Source organism: Coturnix japonica, chromosome 12 (assembly GCF_001577835.2).
Source record: "Coturnix japonica isolate 7356 chromosome 12, Coturnix japonica 2.1, whole genome shotgun sequence".
NCBI lineage: Eukaryota > Metazoa > Chordata > Aves > Galliformes > Phasianidae > Coturnix > Coturnix japonica.
In genome coordinates, this window is record NC_029527.1 from 4456067 (window position 1) to 4475549 (window position 19483).

At 38.5% G+C, this 19483-nt stretch overlaps 1 protein-coding gene across 3 annotated transcripts in view; it reads right to left on the minus strand.

Annotated features, from left to right (window-relative positions):
- FAM120A (family with sequence similarity 120A) overlaps positions 1 to 19483 on the minus strand; it is a 46102-nt gene that overhangs the window by 11280 nt on the left and 15339 nt on the right. For 2 of the 3 annotated variants that reach the window (XM_015874771.2, XM_015874768.2), the window contains exons 4-13: positions 18185 to 18313; positions 17614 to 17710; positions 16444 to 16544; positions 15895 to 16178; positions 14499 to 14586; positions 13040 to 13264; positions 10211 to 10385; positions 4837 to 5086; positions 3744 to 3858; positions 302 to 511 (exon numbers count right to left, since the gene is read on the minus strand). In XM_015874771.2, coding sequence (XP_015730257.1) covers positions 302 to 511; positions 3744 to 3858; positions 4837 to 5086; positions 10211 to 10385; positions 13040 to 13264; positions 14499 to 14586; positions 15895 to 16178; positions 16444 to 16544; positions 17614 to 17710; positions 18185 to 18313 — 1674 coding nt within the window. The remainder of the gene's footprint in view (positions 1 to 301; positions 512 to 3743; positions 3859 to 4836; positions 5087 to 10210; positions 10386 to 13039; positions 13265 to 14498; positions 14587 to 15894; positions 16179 to 16443; positions 16545 to 17613; positions 17711 to 18184; positions 18314 to 19483) is intronic. The other variant, XM_015874770.2, reaches the window with a different exon arrangement.

A 19483-nucleotide genomic window follows, 5' to 3' on the forward strand; every position in this document is an offset into this window, starting at 1 on the left:
CTCGGCACAAAAAGATGACTTGAATGAAGGAACACAGCAAGTTTTCAACTCAGAGTAAGCATTTTAGATCATAATTGAGTTCAAATTTCAGTTTCCAGAGACATCAGTTTACTTCTCCAAAATCTACCAAAATGCCATTTCAACCACCAACAATAGAGTTAAGATTAAATAGAGCTGACAAGTCACCACTGGCAATCTACTCTGCACTTCCCTCTTAAGGAGAGATGAAACAAGAAGTAAGTGACTGATAGGCCAAAATTCAGTGCGCTTAATAATCTGCCACACTTTTACATCTACACACCTGACCATCACAGAGGTCAATGAGCGGAACTTTCTCCCGGCTTGCTTTGATGAGCTTGGTCTGGAATAACTTTCCATCAAAATACATCCATGGACAGCAGTGCTCCCATGGAATCGGCTGTCCGCAAGCATCGTTTGCAAAGAGTGCCATATCGACACCACTCATAAATAAAGCAGACAGCTGAATTCCTCGGGGATCCAGATTCTCAATCTGTTGTGCAAAAAACAAACAAACAAACAAGTTTAGTAAGAAAATAATGAGATGCAATTCAGTTATTCCACTGGTTGCATTATTTGCAAATTGAAAACACCGATTTACAAATGTTGTCAGACTTTTCACATGTAAATGCCAGTTTGACCAGAAGAATCCATTGTGAAGTTAAAATCTGTGGATGCAAAACTGCAATGCTCTGGAAGGCTGATGTTCCCATCCGTTCACTCTCTAGGTAAGAAATAGAAATGAAAAACTAATTCCTTAACAACAAAGCACGATAAGCAATGTGAATACATCTCATTCTCAAGAAGCCAGTAGAAGTTTTACTTTAAATACACATCTTGTATTTGTGGCACATAGTGCCTACAACAATGCATATTTCAGCATTAAGATCACTGATAAACACGCAGTGCAGGGTTTTCCTAAACAGTGCTAAAGCATATTATAGCAAATAAAAGCTGTAAAACATGTAGAGGAAATCACAAGTGAACATTCTCATTTAAAAATTAATTTATTGCAAATAGTCTTGTGCTTTTGAAATCTTATTTTTTAGACAGTTCCAGGAATGAGCTCAACGTTAGCATTCAATTCTTCTGCCCACGTACCGCACTTCCTTTCCAATGTTTTTAACATTGGATTTTATAACTTGGCTTAAGATTTTGTTATTTTAGAATGCCTTTTATTGATGACGTTTTCATGATACAACTTAATTAGGAAAGATACACAAAGGTAGAATTACAGAATAAATAACTACCAGTTGTGGTAGCAAAAAGTACTTGCTTGCAGCAACTACATAGTTGAGGAATAAGAAAACAGCAACACTGACGTTTTCTAAAATACTTTTGAAAATACCAGCAACTTCTTGGGAACATTTTAAACATCTTGGTATTAAATTTTACATTACCTTCCTTATGCATAACCTTTAATGTCCAAAAGACTATCCAGATCGTTTTGCAGATACACAGCTGGGATCAAACTCAGCTGCTCTTTCTGCCTGACTTCAGTAAAAAAAAAGAGAAGCAGCTGCTTCATATGAGGACAGTAACAACACTGCATTAAATATTGCATCTTTCAGTTAACCAATGTATACTAAGAAAGTGGCTAATAATTATTCTTTATCTATGATTTAAAATCAGAATCTGGAGAGCAATTTCTATGGAACAAAAATATTGTATGGTATTTGTCGTTTTCCTAAGTCTCACCTTTCATTTTATACATGTATGGAATTTTCTACGTTCCACAGATACATACATTATCAGGGAATTCTTTTCTTACATCCAGCTGTTCTCACAGTGAGGTTTCCTCTTGTTCACACCAAATCTTTGTTGACTCTTATAGATACCTTTGCCAAAATCTCAGCCCCCAGGCATTATGTACTTATTGTGCTGTGTTTTGAAAACTGACATTAAAGTCTACCTTGCTGATGCTCTTCTGTTCTTTGATGCATCCACCCTTGCCTACACAATTGTCATTTGAGTTTCCACTGATATCCACAGTTTGAGGTATACATCTCGAGCAGCTTGAAATATACATCTCTAACCGAGACTGCGAAGGGCTCACACCTCCTACTCTGCTGAGCCCAATGTTTGTCATTCAGATGTGAACATTTCTGAATGTACAGGGTAACTCACTGCCAATTCATGCCCTAGGCAGAGGTTGGCCTCTGCTTCCATAAAGACAAAGGCATCCTTCTTATTCCATGCCTCACGCAATCTCACAACCAGAATCTCCAAGATTCATAAATGCCCAGTACGCATGCAGGGCTTCCAATGTGAATGTGTAGCAAACATCTGAATAATTCTCTTGATGGGCTGCATTTGCATCTAGCCTCTACTTAAGGAATTAGCAGCAATAAGCAATGCTCGGAAATGCTGTTCTTGAATAAGTCTATAATTCACATCACTAGCAAACTAGACTTGAGAGCTGAAGCAAATGAGCAGCCCTGTAAGACTCATCAGGTATTCAGTACAGCTGCCTCAATTTACATTTCTTCTCATCTTTGTCAGCAGAGAGAGAATGACCAAATAAGTTGTTTTCTGCTGGATTTTGATGTTGGCATTTGGTATATAGAAAGACTATTCAGTTTTCCAGTTAACTCTGCCACTAACGTTGCTAACATGAATTATCTACTTGCTGTGTGACAAGTTCAAATAGATCCTGAGGTGTTTCCTTCCCCTCACATTTTAAGTATTTCTATGGCTAAGCGTTGGGGTTCCATAAGCACAGTGATTTGGTTCATTGATTGAGAAGTCTTTGCCAGGTTGCTATAGGAATGCAAGTCAGACTCTGCTTTCAACCACAGAAAAGAAATTGTCAGTTGCTGGCTTTGAAAATGATCTTGCTGACTAAGTTGTGGGGCAAATCATTACTTAGAAAAAACTAAAAGCTGAAATCTGCATGAGCTTAATTATAGTTTCTTTTGGGAAGAACTTTGCTAGGATTGCTGCTTTTGTCCGTGCCCCTTAGTAATGTATACCTACGAATATGAATAAACCTAGGAGGTAAGTGCCACATTCTCCATCCTAATTTAACTAAAGAGAGCACTATCCAAGCACAGCTCAGAACAGAACTAGCCACTCATCTTTCCTGACTTAAATCTTAAATAAAAATACCTGCAAGACTACTTGAAATGACTTCAACAGGCTACATGACAAGGTGATCAGCATCTCCCCTCCTTCACTATGCTGATTCAAAACAAACAGGAATTATTGTGCTCCCTAAACATCCAGACAGCCCTCAGAGCTTCCAGTTAGGAAATATGCTGCCAGGGAAATAAATGTTATGTAGAAAAATGTAATTAAAACTGTTCCAATTCAGAAAAACGTTTACTTAAAATTAAGTACTAAATTATGCTGTTTTCAGAACTTAGGTTCTAACAAATTTCTGAGACAACATAAAAGCAAAGAACAAATCTTGTTTACTTTAGTTCAAAGCCTAGAAGAGGAAATTTCATTGTGAGCATGTAAAAGCTGGGAGGGGAAATACCCCAGAGTAAGGTTGTGCACCGAGTGACTGTGCTACAGTTAGAACACCACACCAACAGCCCTATTTGTATCTACTTCCTATAATACTGTTGCATTACAAAAACACAAACTCTGAAATCTCTTTAAATGTTCAAATTAATTTTTCCTACAGTTCTGCATTTAATACTTACTAGGCATGACCCACTAAATTAGCAACGTGGGCAAACTGAAGGTAAATCTCTGAAGTTGCAGCAGTTAAGAATTACCTTGAGTTCCTGAAGCTGGTCAGGTTCATAGAGCTTTGGAGACAACGCTTGGGCAAGAAAAGCATCAAGTTCCTGGCGACGAAGTATACGAACCCCTGGCCACTGTACCATGTACCTGCAGAAGAAGCCAGATGTTATTCACAAGCTTCCTTAAAATTGCAGATGACACATCAAGCAGCATTTTACTTGATCAGAGAAGTCAGTAGAATGCAACATCAAGAAGAATCTTTTTTCGTTGTCTAGACTTCAGTACTTAAAACAGACAAAATATCAAAGAGATTTAAAGTTTAAATTTAAGATCACACTGAAGACAGACTAGCTGTGAATCAGTTATGAAATTCACCACGGGGCTGTCTGCTTCCAGTGAAGTAGAGGATTCTTACTATTCAATAAGGCGAAAAAGAAACCATCTTTAGTTTTCCAAAGGCAAGACGAAATAAGGTAGAACTGGAAACAAACCCACATTAATCATACTCAAATGGCTTAAAAGTTCTCCTGTGTAATAAGTTAGCTTGTAAATCTGGCTGAAGCCAGGGTTATTCATACTGAAACAATAACACCTTCCCAAAAAGATCATCTTTCATTCCTAGTTCAATTAACAGAGCCCATATTTTGAATCTTGTCATCTTCTCTTTAATACTATACTTCAAATGCTGGTTATCACCATCTCAACCAGATGAGTAACTATACCACAGAGAACCTGACAGAGCATCATTCACACAAACTTTCCATCCCAACAAGCTGCTATGCAGCTGTTCTCTGAAAAGCTCACTCTTTCACTTTACAGCTTCATCAACCTAAGATGCCAAATGTTTGGCTTTTTTTAAGTCAAAACCTTGAGTATAGTAAGGGTAAATTAATTCAAATGCTACAGAGGTCTCTTAGCAACACAAGATTTTTTCCTTCTTCAGCTCTCTAGAGAGTGAAGAAAGAAACCTTGAAGGATACAGCACGCTTTCAAGACTACCAAAAGTGATGCTCTACAAATGAAACAAGAACCTTCTTCCGAAGTTACAAGTGTTAAATGTATCACAGAGATTAACAAGCACAGTAAAAGTTATTTTGTTCTGTTTTACCTTCAGGTAACACTGACCTTAGTACACAACAAAGCACCATAAGATGAGTGGGCACATTAGTTGGATTGAGCATTGCTGGTGTATCTGATCTCATACAGGCCAAAAATGCCCTCATTCTTCGGTTCTTGTCTTCTACTGCTTTCCCCAGCCACAGCTTCTTCAGATTAGGACAGGTCCATTCCCTGAAGGCAAGTGCTTCCACCAGCTCAGGGGTTTGTGGAGACTTTCCTTTGTAAGCAGCCCATTCCTTAATTATCACTGGTGAAACTATAAAGTTAAAAAGGTTCACAGATTTAAAACCTTGTACACAAAAGATTCTGATCCAAAAAGTATCCCTTGGACACTGCTCTGGATCACAATCACACACCATTTCTAATTGCCATCACTTACAAAATAAGTACATGCAACCAAGAGTATGCTAATAACATTACATTAATAATTCCAAGTTGATATGCAACATAGAAGATATGCATATATTTTCTAAAAGAGAATAATTTGAAAATGCAACTTTCCCCTAAAATACCTGAACCATCGATTAAAAACCAACAGATGCAATAAAAATGAATAGTGTATCAATCGAAATATTTTCCATTTGTAGTCTTTTAGGAACAATATGATCCTACTTGAATACGACCTACTACAGGCCATGCTTGCCTGTAGTTCAAGTACTGCAGAGGAATTAAATCTCAAAGATGGGTTTTGGGTTTAACTAGTTGGGTTTATTTAACCTAAAAAAAATTAGAAAACAGTAATTTACAGAAGCCTTTGGTAAAAAGCAGTGCTGTAAACTAAGAGGTTTCTGTTCTTGTGCGCGCTTTGCTCTCATCTACAAAAACAGTGTTCGATTCTACACAAGTGCTAAAGCATCTTCCCTTTTCATGTTGAAGACAACTAATCCAGAACAGGAGTTTAAAGTTAAGACTGACATGATATCTTTGGCCTTGGAGTGACCCCAAGTTTGACACAGCCCAAAATTTGTTTGCACTCTTCTTAACTCAGAGCCCAGTTATGCAGTGTGGAAAGGATTCAAGGAGCTTGTTAGTGAAGCTTCAAGTTACAGCCCAGAGAAAATGCTTCACTAGTGAAGCAGTGCATGAGACCAGACCAGCTCTTTCTGCTGGAAACCCCTCCTTTACAGATTGAGAAAAGAATACTGTCAGTGCAAGGATAATTCTCACAGCTACACAGTCTCCATCAGCAATCAGACATCAGCCTTGCACAGGGTCTTATAATTAGGGGCAGACAAACCATGGCAGAGGCCATGACCTGGATTTAAAAAGAAGCTCCAGACCATCTTAAAGCAATCTCTCCTGCTTTTCAGGACTAGAACTACTACTGTAGCATTACAGCTACACTTCACAGACATCACACTAAGTTTTACAAAGACAACGTGCAGCAGTGAAAATAAATATGCTGATATATTTAGTTGGTAGCCTCACTACAAAATCATGTTCTATTTTGGTTGCTACCAGATTTTATATGCTGCTAAGCTATTCAAGATGGGCTTTACCAGCCAGCAGAGCAACTCTGTTATTTGTACAGGCTCTATCAAACCAGTGTTTACTTCTTGCTTAGGCCTGGGACAGCAAACATGAACACATATGATGCACCTTCTGGAGGCTTTCAAATACAAGGACTACTCCAAAAGTAGTGCTTCCTATTTTATGATGTGGGCCCAGGATGTCAAACGTAGATGTTGGTCATATAGCATATATTTTAGGAAAGGTAACCACTCTTTCTGGAGAACGGCTTAGTGGCAAACAGCCTCCTGGCTGTGAATGATGGGAAGAAGGAATTATAGTTGTATCAGCTGACAATTAGTTGCAGTACTGTTCACTCAAATTTAACATTTAACAGATGAATGTAGGACTAGTTCATATCTACTTATTTCTCCAGAGCATTTCTTACACATTGGCAACTTTGTACTGGGACTGCTGCCAAAAACACCATCTTCCTCAACTGCTCAGTATCTCTGTCCTCAGAAGAACGTTTTGTGTTTTCCTTCCAGAACTTCCACTTTATGATAAGAAACGTCTACCCTGAAGATGACACGAGCTACAACAAACACTCGGGATAAATGCACGTTTAGTCACAACACGACAGAACTAATTATACTGTTTTTCACAATAAATTTCCTCCTGTTGCTGATGAGTAGATCTGAATACTCACAGTAGCCCAAGGAATGGTACAATATACTGATGTCTGCTTTGAACATCACCCTCAAGACACTTGAAGGTCAGTCTAAGTGCAGAAGTTCAACACCAACCTACACTGAGGTAACCTGCTTGATAATATGATTATATATAATATACATGAATATCACAGGCTCCAAAGTCATAAGCAACAGCATCCAGCATTCTCCAGCTGTATGTTAAAACCTTCACTGCTACCTGTGACTCAAATGTTTTCTGACAAATTCTGACTCAGATGTTCTCTCATGAAATTACAGAACAGGGCAATCACCGACAGCATGAGGTTTATCAAAGTCATGCACCAGTTCTGCACCTGGGACAAGGCAACCCTGGCTGTACATACAAGCCATGGGACAAGAGGCTGCAGAGTAGACCCATGGAAAAGGGATCCATGGTTCTGGTAGACAGCAAGTTGAATCTGAATCAACAGTGTGTCCTGGTAGACAAAAGGGCCACCCAAATCCTGGGGTGGATTAAGCCCAGAAGATGGGGATTCACTTTCATCAGAGGGCAGTGGGCATGGAACAGACTGCCCAAGACTGTGGGCACAGCCCCAAGCTACAAGGGATCTGATGAGCCTCATAAGTCCCTTTTGACTTAGGATACACTATGATCCTGTAATATTCTCTTAGCATTTTTTTTCCCTCCACAAACTGACCATGAGATGTGAAGTACTAACACCTTCAGAAAATGAGACAGCTAATGCGGATTAATCAAGACTCTTTTAACCTCATAATCTTCATTGAAAGTGCAGCTGGAGCAAAGCATGTTTGATTTTGCAAAAGGGCAATTGCTCAAGATACGATTTTCCTTTTGGCAGAAACAGTGTCAGCTGAGTACATCCTTGATGGAGAACAGTATATCACAAGGTGGCTAAGCTTAAAATAACAAATCCTCAGATCCAAGCAACAGTAACGGCAGCTTGTACAAGTGTGCATTTCTCCAGAGTGGAAGGGGCAGATGGTTTCAGAGCTTGAAAAGAAGAGCAAGTCAGACACTTTGACTATCTCCTCTCACAAGCACAGGAGCAGAGCCAATGGCATGCCCTTGGCACTAGAAGCACAATGAGAGATGTTGCAGTTCAGCTTTTCACATCCTCTGGGAGCAGACATGAGAAAGTGTCCAGAAAAGGCGTTACTTAGCAGGCAATTACTACTAAAAAGCCTCACTACTTCTAACAGATCTGTTGTTTCTAATTGACTTTTCAACTGCATAAAAATAATCATGATTTAAAAGACAGAAAATATCTATTCGACGACAGGTCAATTCTCTTACTGTCTGTGTATTTGGTAATAGTACTGACACCCCAAATTTATTCTGCACTTTTCACAGCTTCCTCTAATCCTCACAGACAGTAAACCTGGAAATTATTTACATACAATATGTTGCCAGTGCTATGGTTTGTACAACTACAGAATTTTTGATGTATTAATAGAATCAACTGCCTACATAAACATAGAGACAACACACATCATTTAGAAATTTAGTTCTCTTGATTGTTCTGATTTCTGCCAATTACTCTTTCATATGTACTTGTTTTTAGAGAGCAGCAATAAAAGCAGAATCACAATCATCTGTTCACTATAGCCTGTGTTGTAGCCCTAAGAGAAGTCAGTAGGAGCTACTGAGTGTGATACAGGATATTTGAGAAATCAGCTCTTGCTGTTTAGGATGCTGTTCTCTGTACCCTGCACAATCTGCTCAGTTCTTGCTGTTTTGTAACTGAGATGACCAAATTAAATGCATTCCTGTAACCTACTCCCTTTCAAACCGCAAGCTATTGTCTTAGCTAAAATCTACCTTTACCAACGATTGTAGCTTTGTGCTGAAACTACTCATGTTTGAGCAGATGTGCCAATTTTTGTTGGTTTCTTTTTCCCTTTTAAAGCATGGCCAGTTCTAAAATAGAAGTAGGTCAGGTAACTGAATGCGTCCTGCAATAGTATTTGCTGGAGCTGCTGTTACTAAACAAGGTTAGCAGGAGCTTTCTTAGTCTCCAATGAGAATAAACCTCTGAAAAGCAGCATAAATTAGAAGACAAATTAGATGGGTATCCCAATAGTCTACAGAGAACATTCCAGGTTTACAAGGAGAAATCATCCTGAAAAATCAAAGCAGACCTTCAGTAGTGAGTTACTTCACTACTACAAGTGCAGTAGTACACTTAAGGACAAAACTCTAATGAGGGCAAATAGGTAATGTAAGTAACTTCATTACTTTAATCCTGAAATAACCTCGCAACCTGAAATACTCTTATTTGAGTTAAAAGAGTTAAGCCTTTGACAATGTGTGATGAGACAACTGAATGGAGTGAATATTAATTCCCACAACATAACTAAGAGTAGAAGTTTTTCAATTGTTGTTGGCAGATTGCCACTTTCCTCATGAATATACACAACAACTGAATATTATTTTATACTTCAAGGCTGTGAATAATGCTTTTAGACATTCTCAATATCTGCTTTTTGCATTTTGTACAGACAGTAGACTTCTACATATGAATACGTACTTCTGCCGCTGCTATCCACTTAATGCTTCAGCACCGCTTTAACCTTTATAAGATGCTACTGTAAAGTTCAATCATTTCCTTGCATGCATTTCATTATAAATAAGTAAAACACTCCAGAATGAGTGGACTGAATTTTCTGGAAGTAATTCCTAGAAGCAGAAAACTTAAGAAGATAACTTCCAGATTAACATAAGGATTAACACTCGTCTTTTTGACTGAATCAGCAAAAAGATCTTTTGACAAGCCTGTTCACAAAGGTTTAGTCTGCTTTTATTTACAATCACACCTCATTTCTGCAGATTTTAAACCACATATTTATGTCAGCACTTGAAAGTTACTGCATAGAACTGCTCAGAATACAAATTTCCTCAAATCAGGATCTGACATGTATGCTGAAAATTCCATCAAATAACATTATTTGCTTCAAGCCTGAGAGCAGCTTGAACACACTAAAAAACAAACCCCGGAACTTGCTTAGAAAAGGGTAGTGCTTAAAGTTCTTAAGCTTCAAGAGACAACATCTCAAATTCAAAACATCTTCTATTATCCACGGATCAAATAAGCCACAAATTCCCCCAGTTCTATAGCTACATTCATGAAACCTTATTAACTATTCTCATTCAAATTACAGTACAAAGGGAAACATAGCAGAGGGGAAGAGCAATAAAGAATGGATTCTACAGTACATACATTCTGGTGGAAGTCTGTTCTTTCTAAAAGCGAGTCTTTCCGTTTTCTTTCTGCTTTCTGCCAAACTAAACAGGACTCCGTAAACATACTGACGAACTGGCCTATAAAGCAGAGCAGCAGGAGGCAGGTCTTTGTTGGCTTCATCTTCTATAGAAACGGCAATTTTGATTTCACCCTTTTCCATGAAAGAAATCAGAAAAACATGACACGTTAGAGTGAGCAAAAATGAAGTATTTAGGTATGCTCAGTAACTCAATCAAGCTCTAAAGCAAATCCCACCTTGTCAAGGACGCGATTCAGCAATAATACGGATCTTATGCATGTGAAGGTAACTCCAGACAAGGATTACCCTGTTGCAATCTACTTCCTTTCTGCCAGTAAATCTCTGAGCTCTGATTATTCCCATCACTTATGCAGTTTTTTTTTCCCCACCACACACTTGTTCTTTTTGTTTGGATTATCTAAATACTGATTTTTACATACAGATACTTCTGGGACCAAAACAGTATGTATGACAATAACGTAACGTGCCTATAGAAGTAAGACACTCAGAGCACATTTGAACATTAAATGCTAAAAATCAGCCTAGATTGAACATAGTCATTAAAAAAATATTCACGCTGCCTAAAAACACCAGTTGGAAGGTTTGGTGCAAGGATCTGAAACAGTACTGGGGGGGGATTCAGTGTGAAAAATAACATTAAGAGAAGGCCTGGCCAAACAACTGCAACTGGGGATTGTGTAAGTAATGTTGCTTTAGATGCGGGTAAAGCATTTTATGCTTTCTTTTTCAGAAACAAAACATGAAAAGACCTTCCAGCTCTCTTAAAATAGCAGCAATGTTCTGTATTTTCAGTATATGTGCATCCAACTATGCTCAGTTTTTCTTGGAAAACTACTCATTCCTATTGGTAAAGGTGTCAAGAATCAATACCTTTAAAAGCTTACTCAACATTCTCTTTTTTTCTGGCATCAGTGACCTCAACAAGAAACTTCTCTTAAGAACAAACCTCATCCTTTTCACCATCAATGTGGCTTCCTTTAGTGTTGTTCTTACATTGATGATATTCCCAAATAAACTCTCCAGTAAAGGGATGAGATACAGGGAAGCACTACAGCACTCTGTATGCTCAAAAGCCTTTATAATCAACATAAGCCAGATAAAATGCATAAACTGGTGGAAGCTGTAAACAGCTGTAGGTGTATATTTACACAGAAGTTACTAGCATGCTTCGACCTTTTTGTATCACTTTAGGTTACATAAAGATCTCTATTTTATCTGCACTATTAGATATATGGTTGAATTACTACAAAAAAGAGTTTATCTTGTATACAGACAACACTAAGTTAGCTATAAAGGATGTGTGAAAAGTTTCTCTATATGTTTAACAACAGCATAACACAGAACATCTTTGTGTGCCAATTTCTAAAGCATCTCAAAACCGTTCAAGGAGGAACCTGTCAACATTTTTTCTGGCACACTTGAGGTCCGCCAGTGAAATATTAAAAAACATTTCAGGTAGTAGATGAATAAAACCAAAAAGCAGTACTGATTCATTTGATTTATATTGTGACAGTCTCTAGATTCATTTCTTTTTTCTGCTAGGAGAAAATTCCCAACATTCAGGTGTTTAATTAGTTTCTTCTCATTTTGAGACAGGAAACGTCCAGCAGTATTTAAATGTACTAAGAGTTTACGGCTATACAAACTCTGAAACAGAGCTGCAATGGTCTTCACAGTTCCCTTGTTGCACTTTTCTTTGATAAACATGGGAAGTACAAGAACATGACAGCAATAGAAGGAAACCCAAACCTTTCCTTCTGTGCATTTCAAATTCCAGTCTACTGTCCTTATTGGCCTGAAATGGATTTTTTAAGACTAATGCAAATGACCAGCAGTGTGGACAGTGCCCTTCTGCTGTACAAGTATGTACAGTGAATGGGCCAGACGTACAGGAACCGGTACTAAATGCTTCGAACACTACAGTGGAAGAGGATTCATTGTTTTCTTCTGGGACTCTTCTGTTTGCACTCAGAAGGAACAATGAGGAGAACTCATCTCTTTTGGAACTCAAGTAAGTCAAACACAGGGCTGTGCAGAACACAGCTGCTCCACTGCTGTGATTCCTTCCACTACTTACTTTGGCAAGAAGCTGTCCCATTGCTTTTCAAGATGTTCCTATGTGGCCACGGATTTAAGACTTTTTTCTTCTTCCCACCCCCCCCAAACCCAACATACTGCAGAGAAAGCGGCCTAAGCTGTGTGGAAGTGCTTGCAGCTTACCTGGGATCTCAAGAATTGTACATAAAATAAATCAGTGACCAAAGAACTCATAGCATCATCAAGTTCTACAATTGCATTTTATGATTCAACAAAAGGGATTTATCACAGATGCTGTGTCTTTATTGGGGTTGGCTACTAAGGACAGGAAGGATTATATTATGAGGGAAAACAATCTAATTACTGTTTAATACTGAAACACCAAAGCACATGTCACACTCTAGAAATGGGCAATTAATACATACACACACGCACAAACATGGGTATGTAAAAGTATCAAAATAAAATACTAAAGTCAAAAGAAGTTGGTTTGTTTGTCTTTTTAAAATAAACAGTAGTAACAGTCACCTCATACCTACAGCAACAATATGTCAGCCCAGATCAGTGGTTAAAAATCAAGTGAAAAAAGTGCTAGAAACACTAAAATCAGACCAAAACTCAAAACTTAAAACAGGATGTAAAAGTACAAAATTATTTAGCCAGATACATAAGTGCAATTATCTTTACCAAAAGGTTATTTTATAGCACATAGTTTTAAAATGTCATACCTTGGTTAGGACATGAAAGATGTAGGGATACATTAACCCCTTCTTGTGCCTGTGTTCTGCCACTCTTAATACTTCAGGTGCTACTGGAGGTAATGGAGGGGTAGTAATATCCATGTGGTTTCTGGTGGGCATTGACAACAGGCATGGGATCTGTGGATTACTGGTTTGATTCCCTTTGACATCGGCTGCCTGACTTCCTGAAGAAGCACTAGAGGAACCTTCTGCCTATAACAGAACACACAACATCAAGCGCTTTTTAATGCATACAGAAGATCAGCCAATGGGGAAATAGTATTTTAAGAGTACATTTAAGCACACAATAAAAGAGGACGTTACTATAAGACTATATTTTGGAGTTGGTAGACCAGACTTTCAATTTAGGAAAGTGATAGTATATAGAATAAATGGTTAAAGCTTGTGGTACAGAATGCATTGTAGTGTGTACTCAAGAGATGGAACTGCCTTCTGCTACTGAGGGCTGAAGAAGTGGTTTGATATTCAAGAAAAGCATGTAAGTAAAACAAATTAAATTGGTTGCACTCAAGTCGGACTGCATGCATACATCTCCGGGAAAGTTGAATCACTGCTTACACAGCCCTAATTCTGCATGTACAAAGAGGCAGGCAGCTGTGCCCTGCAGCACGTCCCACCCGGCCATCACCCAGCTGGGGGAGCAGTGCCCTGCCAGCCGCCCCCATATCTGCTCTGCAGGGCAGCACTGTGCACATAGGGCTGCAGCCTGGGTGTGCCGGGCTCTGTGCATGGCCATGGCACAGACAAGAAAGGAATGCAATAGGTCACATTAGCATTTGCATATGGTGACTAATCCACAGGCAGATACAGTTATCGTGCGGGGCGTAGTCTGCAAAAATAATAAGCACCGATGGATGAAATCATCAGCTTGATATTTTAAGCACGAAGCCAAAATTTACTGGAATTTCTATACGAAAGGTACAGGGAAAATGCTTTGTTCTTCCACAGCACAAGTTATTTAGGATTGTTTTCTTCTTTGCTTTGATTTATTTAATTGTTTTTGAAACAAAAGCAATGGCTGGAGCACAGCTCCATCACAAAAATGCACAAGTACTGCATGCAAATGATCACAACATTCTAAGAACAGCTCAAAGTCATGAAACAGATCATCACGCTTTTCATTTGACAATGATTTTGTATCTGGAAGAAAATAAATAAATCAGATAATGTTAAGTCTTTAATAATGGTTTAATCATCCCACCTTCACTTAATTAAATAGCAATACATTGTAGCTAGTCCCATGGAGTTATTCAACACATTAAGTGCAAGTCTTAGCAAGCACTTGTAAAGGACTTCCACTCTTCATCTGAGCTTTAATACACCCATAATAGCCCATAGCTAATGCTTAAATACTGTGTTAGAGCTGCCCTCACTACAATGTAGGTTATGTGACACGAATGGAACTCCATTGTTCCGAAGGAATTACCTTTGTTTGGTCTCCCAGGTCTCCACGTGTTTGACTTTCTGACTGGGTTCCTGTTTTTTCCCAGCCGATTTTGTTCCCACTGACATGGCTGAAGGATAGCATAAAAAAAAAAAAAAACAGCATTAAAGTACCAGTTAAGATGCAATGAACCCTTGGTTGCTGTTAATCCAACAATTAACCAGAGAGGACTTTAAGGCACGCTGCGTATTAGAAAACGTCAATTCATAGATATCTAAGTTCCTTCAAGATCCCTACTTTTATTCATTTACACTATAACAATACTTGGATCATATTTCAAAGTAACAGGGAATCCTTTACAATGACTAAATAATGTTCGTGCAGGAAATATTCTTGATTGATCCTGAAATACCTGTCACCATGCCAAGTAATTTCCCTTGGTCAGAAGACTGCAAACAGTGATAATGCCTAGACTTCCATTTCCAAATTAATTCAAAATGTATTCCATAAAACTGTACTATAAGAAAAAACACTGAAAAATACTTTATATGTGTGTAAAGGGGGTAATTTTCCAGTTCCGCACTGCAAAACACATGATAACGTACTTAAAGTTGACAGACTGCATCAGAAAAACCAAGTCCAAACCACTGTAACTGTAGATATGTTCAGAATTCAGTATCAAGTAGAAGCGTATTTATACTATGACACACAATCCTTCAGAGGCTATCACAGACCTGCTAAAGCCACAGGTTTTGATTCTCACATTGTAAGCTACTACACCCAGCAAGACAAAAGGTGAACACAAACTGCCTCTGTTCACGTTTCCTTTTTGTAGGTCAGTAAGCAGTAATTACAAGGAAGTCTGCACAACTTTATTGCCAAGGACAGACATACGATCTAGTGGAAGTCTTAAAACACTTCTGCGGTAAACAAAGCGCATTAGTAGGAGAACAAAACCAATTTCACTGCAGCATAGTTATATACATAGCCTGTCAATGAGAGCTCTTAAGTCACAGCATCTCAGCTTTCTGACACTCACATCAAGTGTCTCTGCAAAACCACACTACCCCAAAATATTGGAAGTGCAAACCAGTTCTTAGCTACAGAAATTTTAATGAACTGCATGTGAGGCAGTATTTCTTTGATACAAAGAAAAGAACGGGGAGGTTTTATGACATTTATCAAAATCTCACTCCTTCCTTCTTTCAATAAAACATAAGACCAGAAGTGGAAAAATACTGAACGTTATTTGGTTTTGGATTCCTGCTCATTAAGGAACAAGGCGACAAGAGTGAACCATGGATATATTCACAGTCATAGTGACCTAACACTGTTTTCTGACAGCCTATCACATCGTTAATAAGCAGGTTTGGTTACTTTCAGGATACTGAACGATTTTGAAAATAAGAGCAGAAAAACATCCTTGTGAACAACTTACTTCACTGCACCTCCATTGCCTTCATCGTTGTCGGAGGAGGATGATGTAGAAGAAGCAGGAAAATAGGTTGAATCCACATGATTAGGGCTCCCACTCTGAGCTGGATTTATTGGAGAAGATCGTTCATACAATGGTGTATGTTTTCCTTCATGAGGAATGTTACTGTAGTTGTTCTGCTCAGAAAGATTTTTTCCACCTGTTTCCAAGGTGATGGCTGGCTCAGAGAGACTGTACGGGTACGGACCCTGACCTTGGGCACCACCCTGATTGGACATCTGCTGGGCCTAAAATACAGCAATGTTTATAAATAAAGGTAACTATAAGGATTCACTTCAAAAAGAAAACCAAAAACAAAAGCATATATTATTTATTCTAATGTGCACATGAAATCTCATCCACCTTGGGCATTCATCTTTATAGCTCCACGTTGAAAATGTAATCAGTGAACACACAGGCTAAAAAAGTGAGACATAGCCTTTCCCACCTAGATTTTAATTCAATGAGCATGATAGGTTTCTCTCAAGGAGAAGGGCAGAGAGATACACTTACCACAGGTTTTGCTTGTAGTGAGGTCTGTGGAATGTTAAGCATCTGAGAAGGAACATATGGTGGCACTATCCCAGGCATTCCAAACTGATTTGGTCTGGCTGCTGCATTGCAAATGGGGAGGAGAAATAACAAACAGGAGGAAAAGAAAACCACTCATGAAAACGCTCACTATTTATTTGACACAGTTTTTACCGTTTTTTTTTTCCTTTTGCTTTCATGGTTTATTTTTTCTTGTTCTGTTAGCAGTTCTCCACTATGTGAATCCTTAAGTGAATTTCATTCATTTTTTAACTCGTAATAGAAATATTCTGTAGCTTGTGAAGTCTGTTTTACCTGCCTCACATCCTCTCAACTGTTTTCCTCTCTCCCTACTGCACAATAATTTTATTCTACCTGGAAACAAAAGGAAGCTTTGAAGAAAAAAAGCCCAAGAGATGTGATAAGCAAGCAGCTGGCAAAAAACAACGTCATAAATACACGTAATACCAGCACATTCTATCACTTGAATATTGGATCTAGCATAGCCTTAATACACTTTTCACTGTAACTTTTTGAAAGCTTAAAAAAAAAGACCAAAAAACCCACAAAAGTAATAGCATACCAGTACAGAAACAAAATCTTTGGAAAATTCCAGCTCCAATTAAGATTTTAATGTTAAGAATGAGGTATATGTGCTAAGTGCTATGGTCACAAGGTTAGTTTGTAAACCTTGGAACAACCTGAGATAGGTATCAATTAGTCTCTATAGCTTAAGCACATGTGTTAGGACATCAAAATAAACCTAAGGCTTGGAAAGGATCTATAAAAAACATCAGGTATGTTCAGTGAGGAGTATGAAATGTATTGTGGAAAAGAAATTGTCTTCATGACTGGAAGTAGACACTGCTTTTCACTCATTGCCAGCACTACATTCTGATGCTACCTAATGCTTAGCCCTGACTCAGCAACAGCTAAAGAGGAAAGTAAGTTTAGGTTGTTACTCTTTCTAGTAGAAGAGAACAACCACTGCAAAGAACTTTTTCTGTAACATTGTACTCTAATGTTAATGAATATTGCCTGAGTGTATGTTTTTATAAGACCCTAATAATAAAGGAGGGTTATTACAACAATAACTTTGGGTTACATCAGGTTTTAGTTAAAGTGAGAAGTTTTATTTTCTTAATTACTTACCTATGTAATGTGGTGGATGAAATGGCATAGGTTTATTAGTTGCTGAGTAATAAGCAACTGCTCTCTTAAATCGAGTAACTTTGTCATCTGTTCTAGACTAAAATAAATAAATACAAAAAGAAATATCTATCAGGATCAGATCCAGGCATGGCATCTACAGGTAAGCACAGCACTGCAGAGTAGTCAACTACGGTCAACTATATGTGATTTATCACATACAGCATTAATGCCTATGGAGCCACAGAGACTCACCCTCACCAAAAACACTACGTCAGCCCCTGTAAGGATAAAGCTTGAAAAACACTACATATCTTCACATACACAAAGCCAGACTACAAAACCTCTTTGGTTATCAAGAACTAAACTTCAAAGCACTGTGACTATGTGTAATAATTTTTTCTTTCAAAAAAGCAGACAATTACATTAGGGTACCTACGACACTGCATACAACAACAGATTCCCGTATCTCCTGATTCAAGACCTTACTTTTACTGAATGCAATTGTGCAATGCGAATATAAGGCGCAATTGTTTAAAACAAACAAACAAACAATATTTTCTTCATACTTTACCTGTGAGTGCTGAAAAACGTCTTTTGCTATGGCATCCAAATCAGTGGTGTCCTGAATATTACGGACGTAGTCAGCTACAGCTTTGATCACTACGTCACAAGGTGGTAAAACTAACTGGTGAGCACGTACCTATGAAAATAAACACGTTGACATGAGATAACAGGGTAGCCCAAGATCCTTCACTTACACAGTAAAGAATTAACCCAACTGTCTACTGAAAATATATTGAACAAAGTCTACGTTGACAGATTTAGGAACTAAACATTTTGGGGCTTTGCACCTTGCTTTCAAAACTTCAAGTTAAATGATGACTTGTGTATTTCACATCTACAGTATATACATGTACATATGCATCTACATGTATGTAATAGAAACCTCAACTCTATGTAAATATTTGCTGCTTAAGTACCTGATCCAACAACAGGCAAGGTCAAGAACGCTAATTATTACACTGTTTTCCAGCTGGACATTTCCTCTAAAAAAAAATTCTTTAATAATATAAACGTATGCATTTTATATAGAGAGAATGAAAATAATTAATGTTCTATCCTCAGATGTCAGGTGTGTCTGACTAATTGTTCTGACTGCACAAGAAACATGCAAGTAAAAGTGTGCTAAAAATCTCCCTCAAGCTTATGACACTCCAGACCATACATATTTCTGTCTACAGAACCCAGAGTACAGCCTACTCAAGACCTTAGGAAAATAATGAATTCCCATTAATTCACTGGTCACCGACTCAGGCCACGGGTTTGAGAAGATAAGAATCGCTCTGGATGTTACAGCACAAGAACTCTGTTTGTAGTAAGAAGAAAGAGCTGGAAGAACTTTATGGGATGACTTCCAAAGCCGCTGCAGCTCCCACAGTTCAGCAGCTGACAACTGCAGATGGCTCCGCTGCTGTGCCAGAAAGTTTTAGACTCAGATCTTCGGCCTGAACCCTTCCAGTGTTCACATGGAGAAAGGAAGGAAACCGGATAGCCCTGGAAACCGTGGCCTTCCATCTCAACTCTGTCAATAGGCTCCTCTATATCTAGCATCCTGAAAATAGTCTGAGGATTATTCAGCATATGATCATGGGAATTACCTCTCTCATATGTACTGCATGATCCCGAACGGGAAGTTCAGGACAAGCAACCACCACAGCCCACTGTGAATTGAGAAGCTGGGAGCTGTGCTAGAGCTGCGTCTCAAGAGCTGCTCGCTGCAGGAAGGTTGCTGCCTTCCCACTGCTCTGCACAATGCGGGCAGAAGAAAGGCCTCAGCTCTGACTGCATGCCCTACATTTCAGGGAATGCC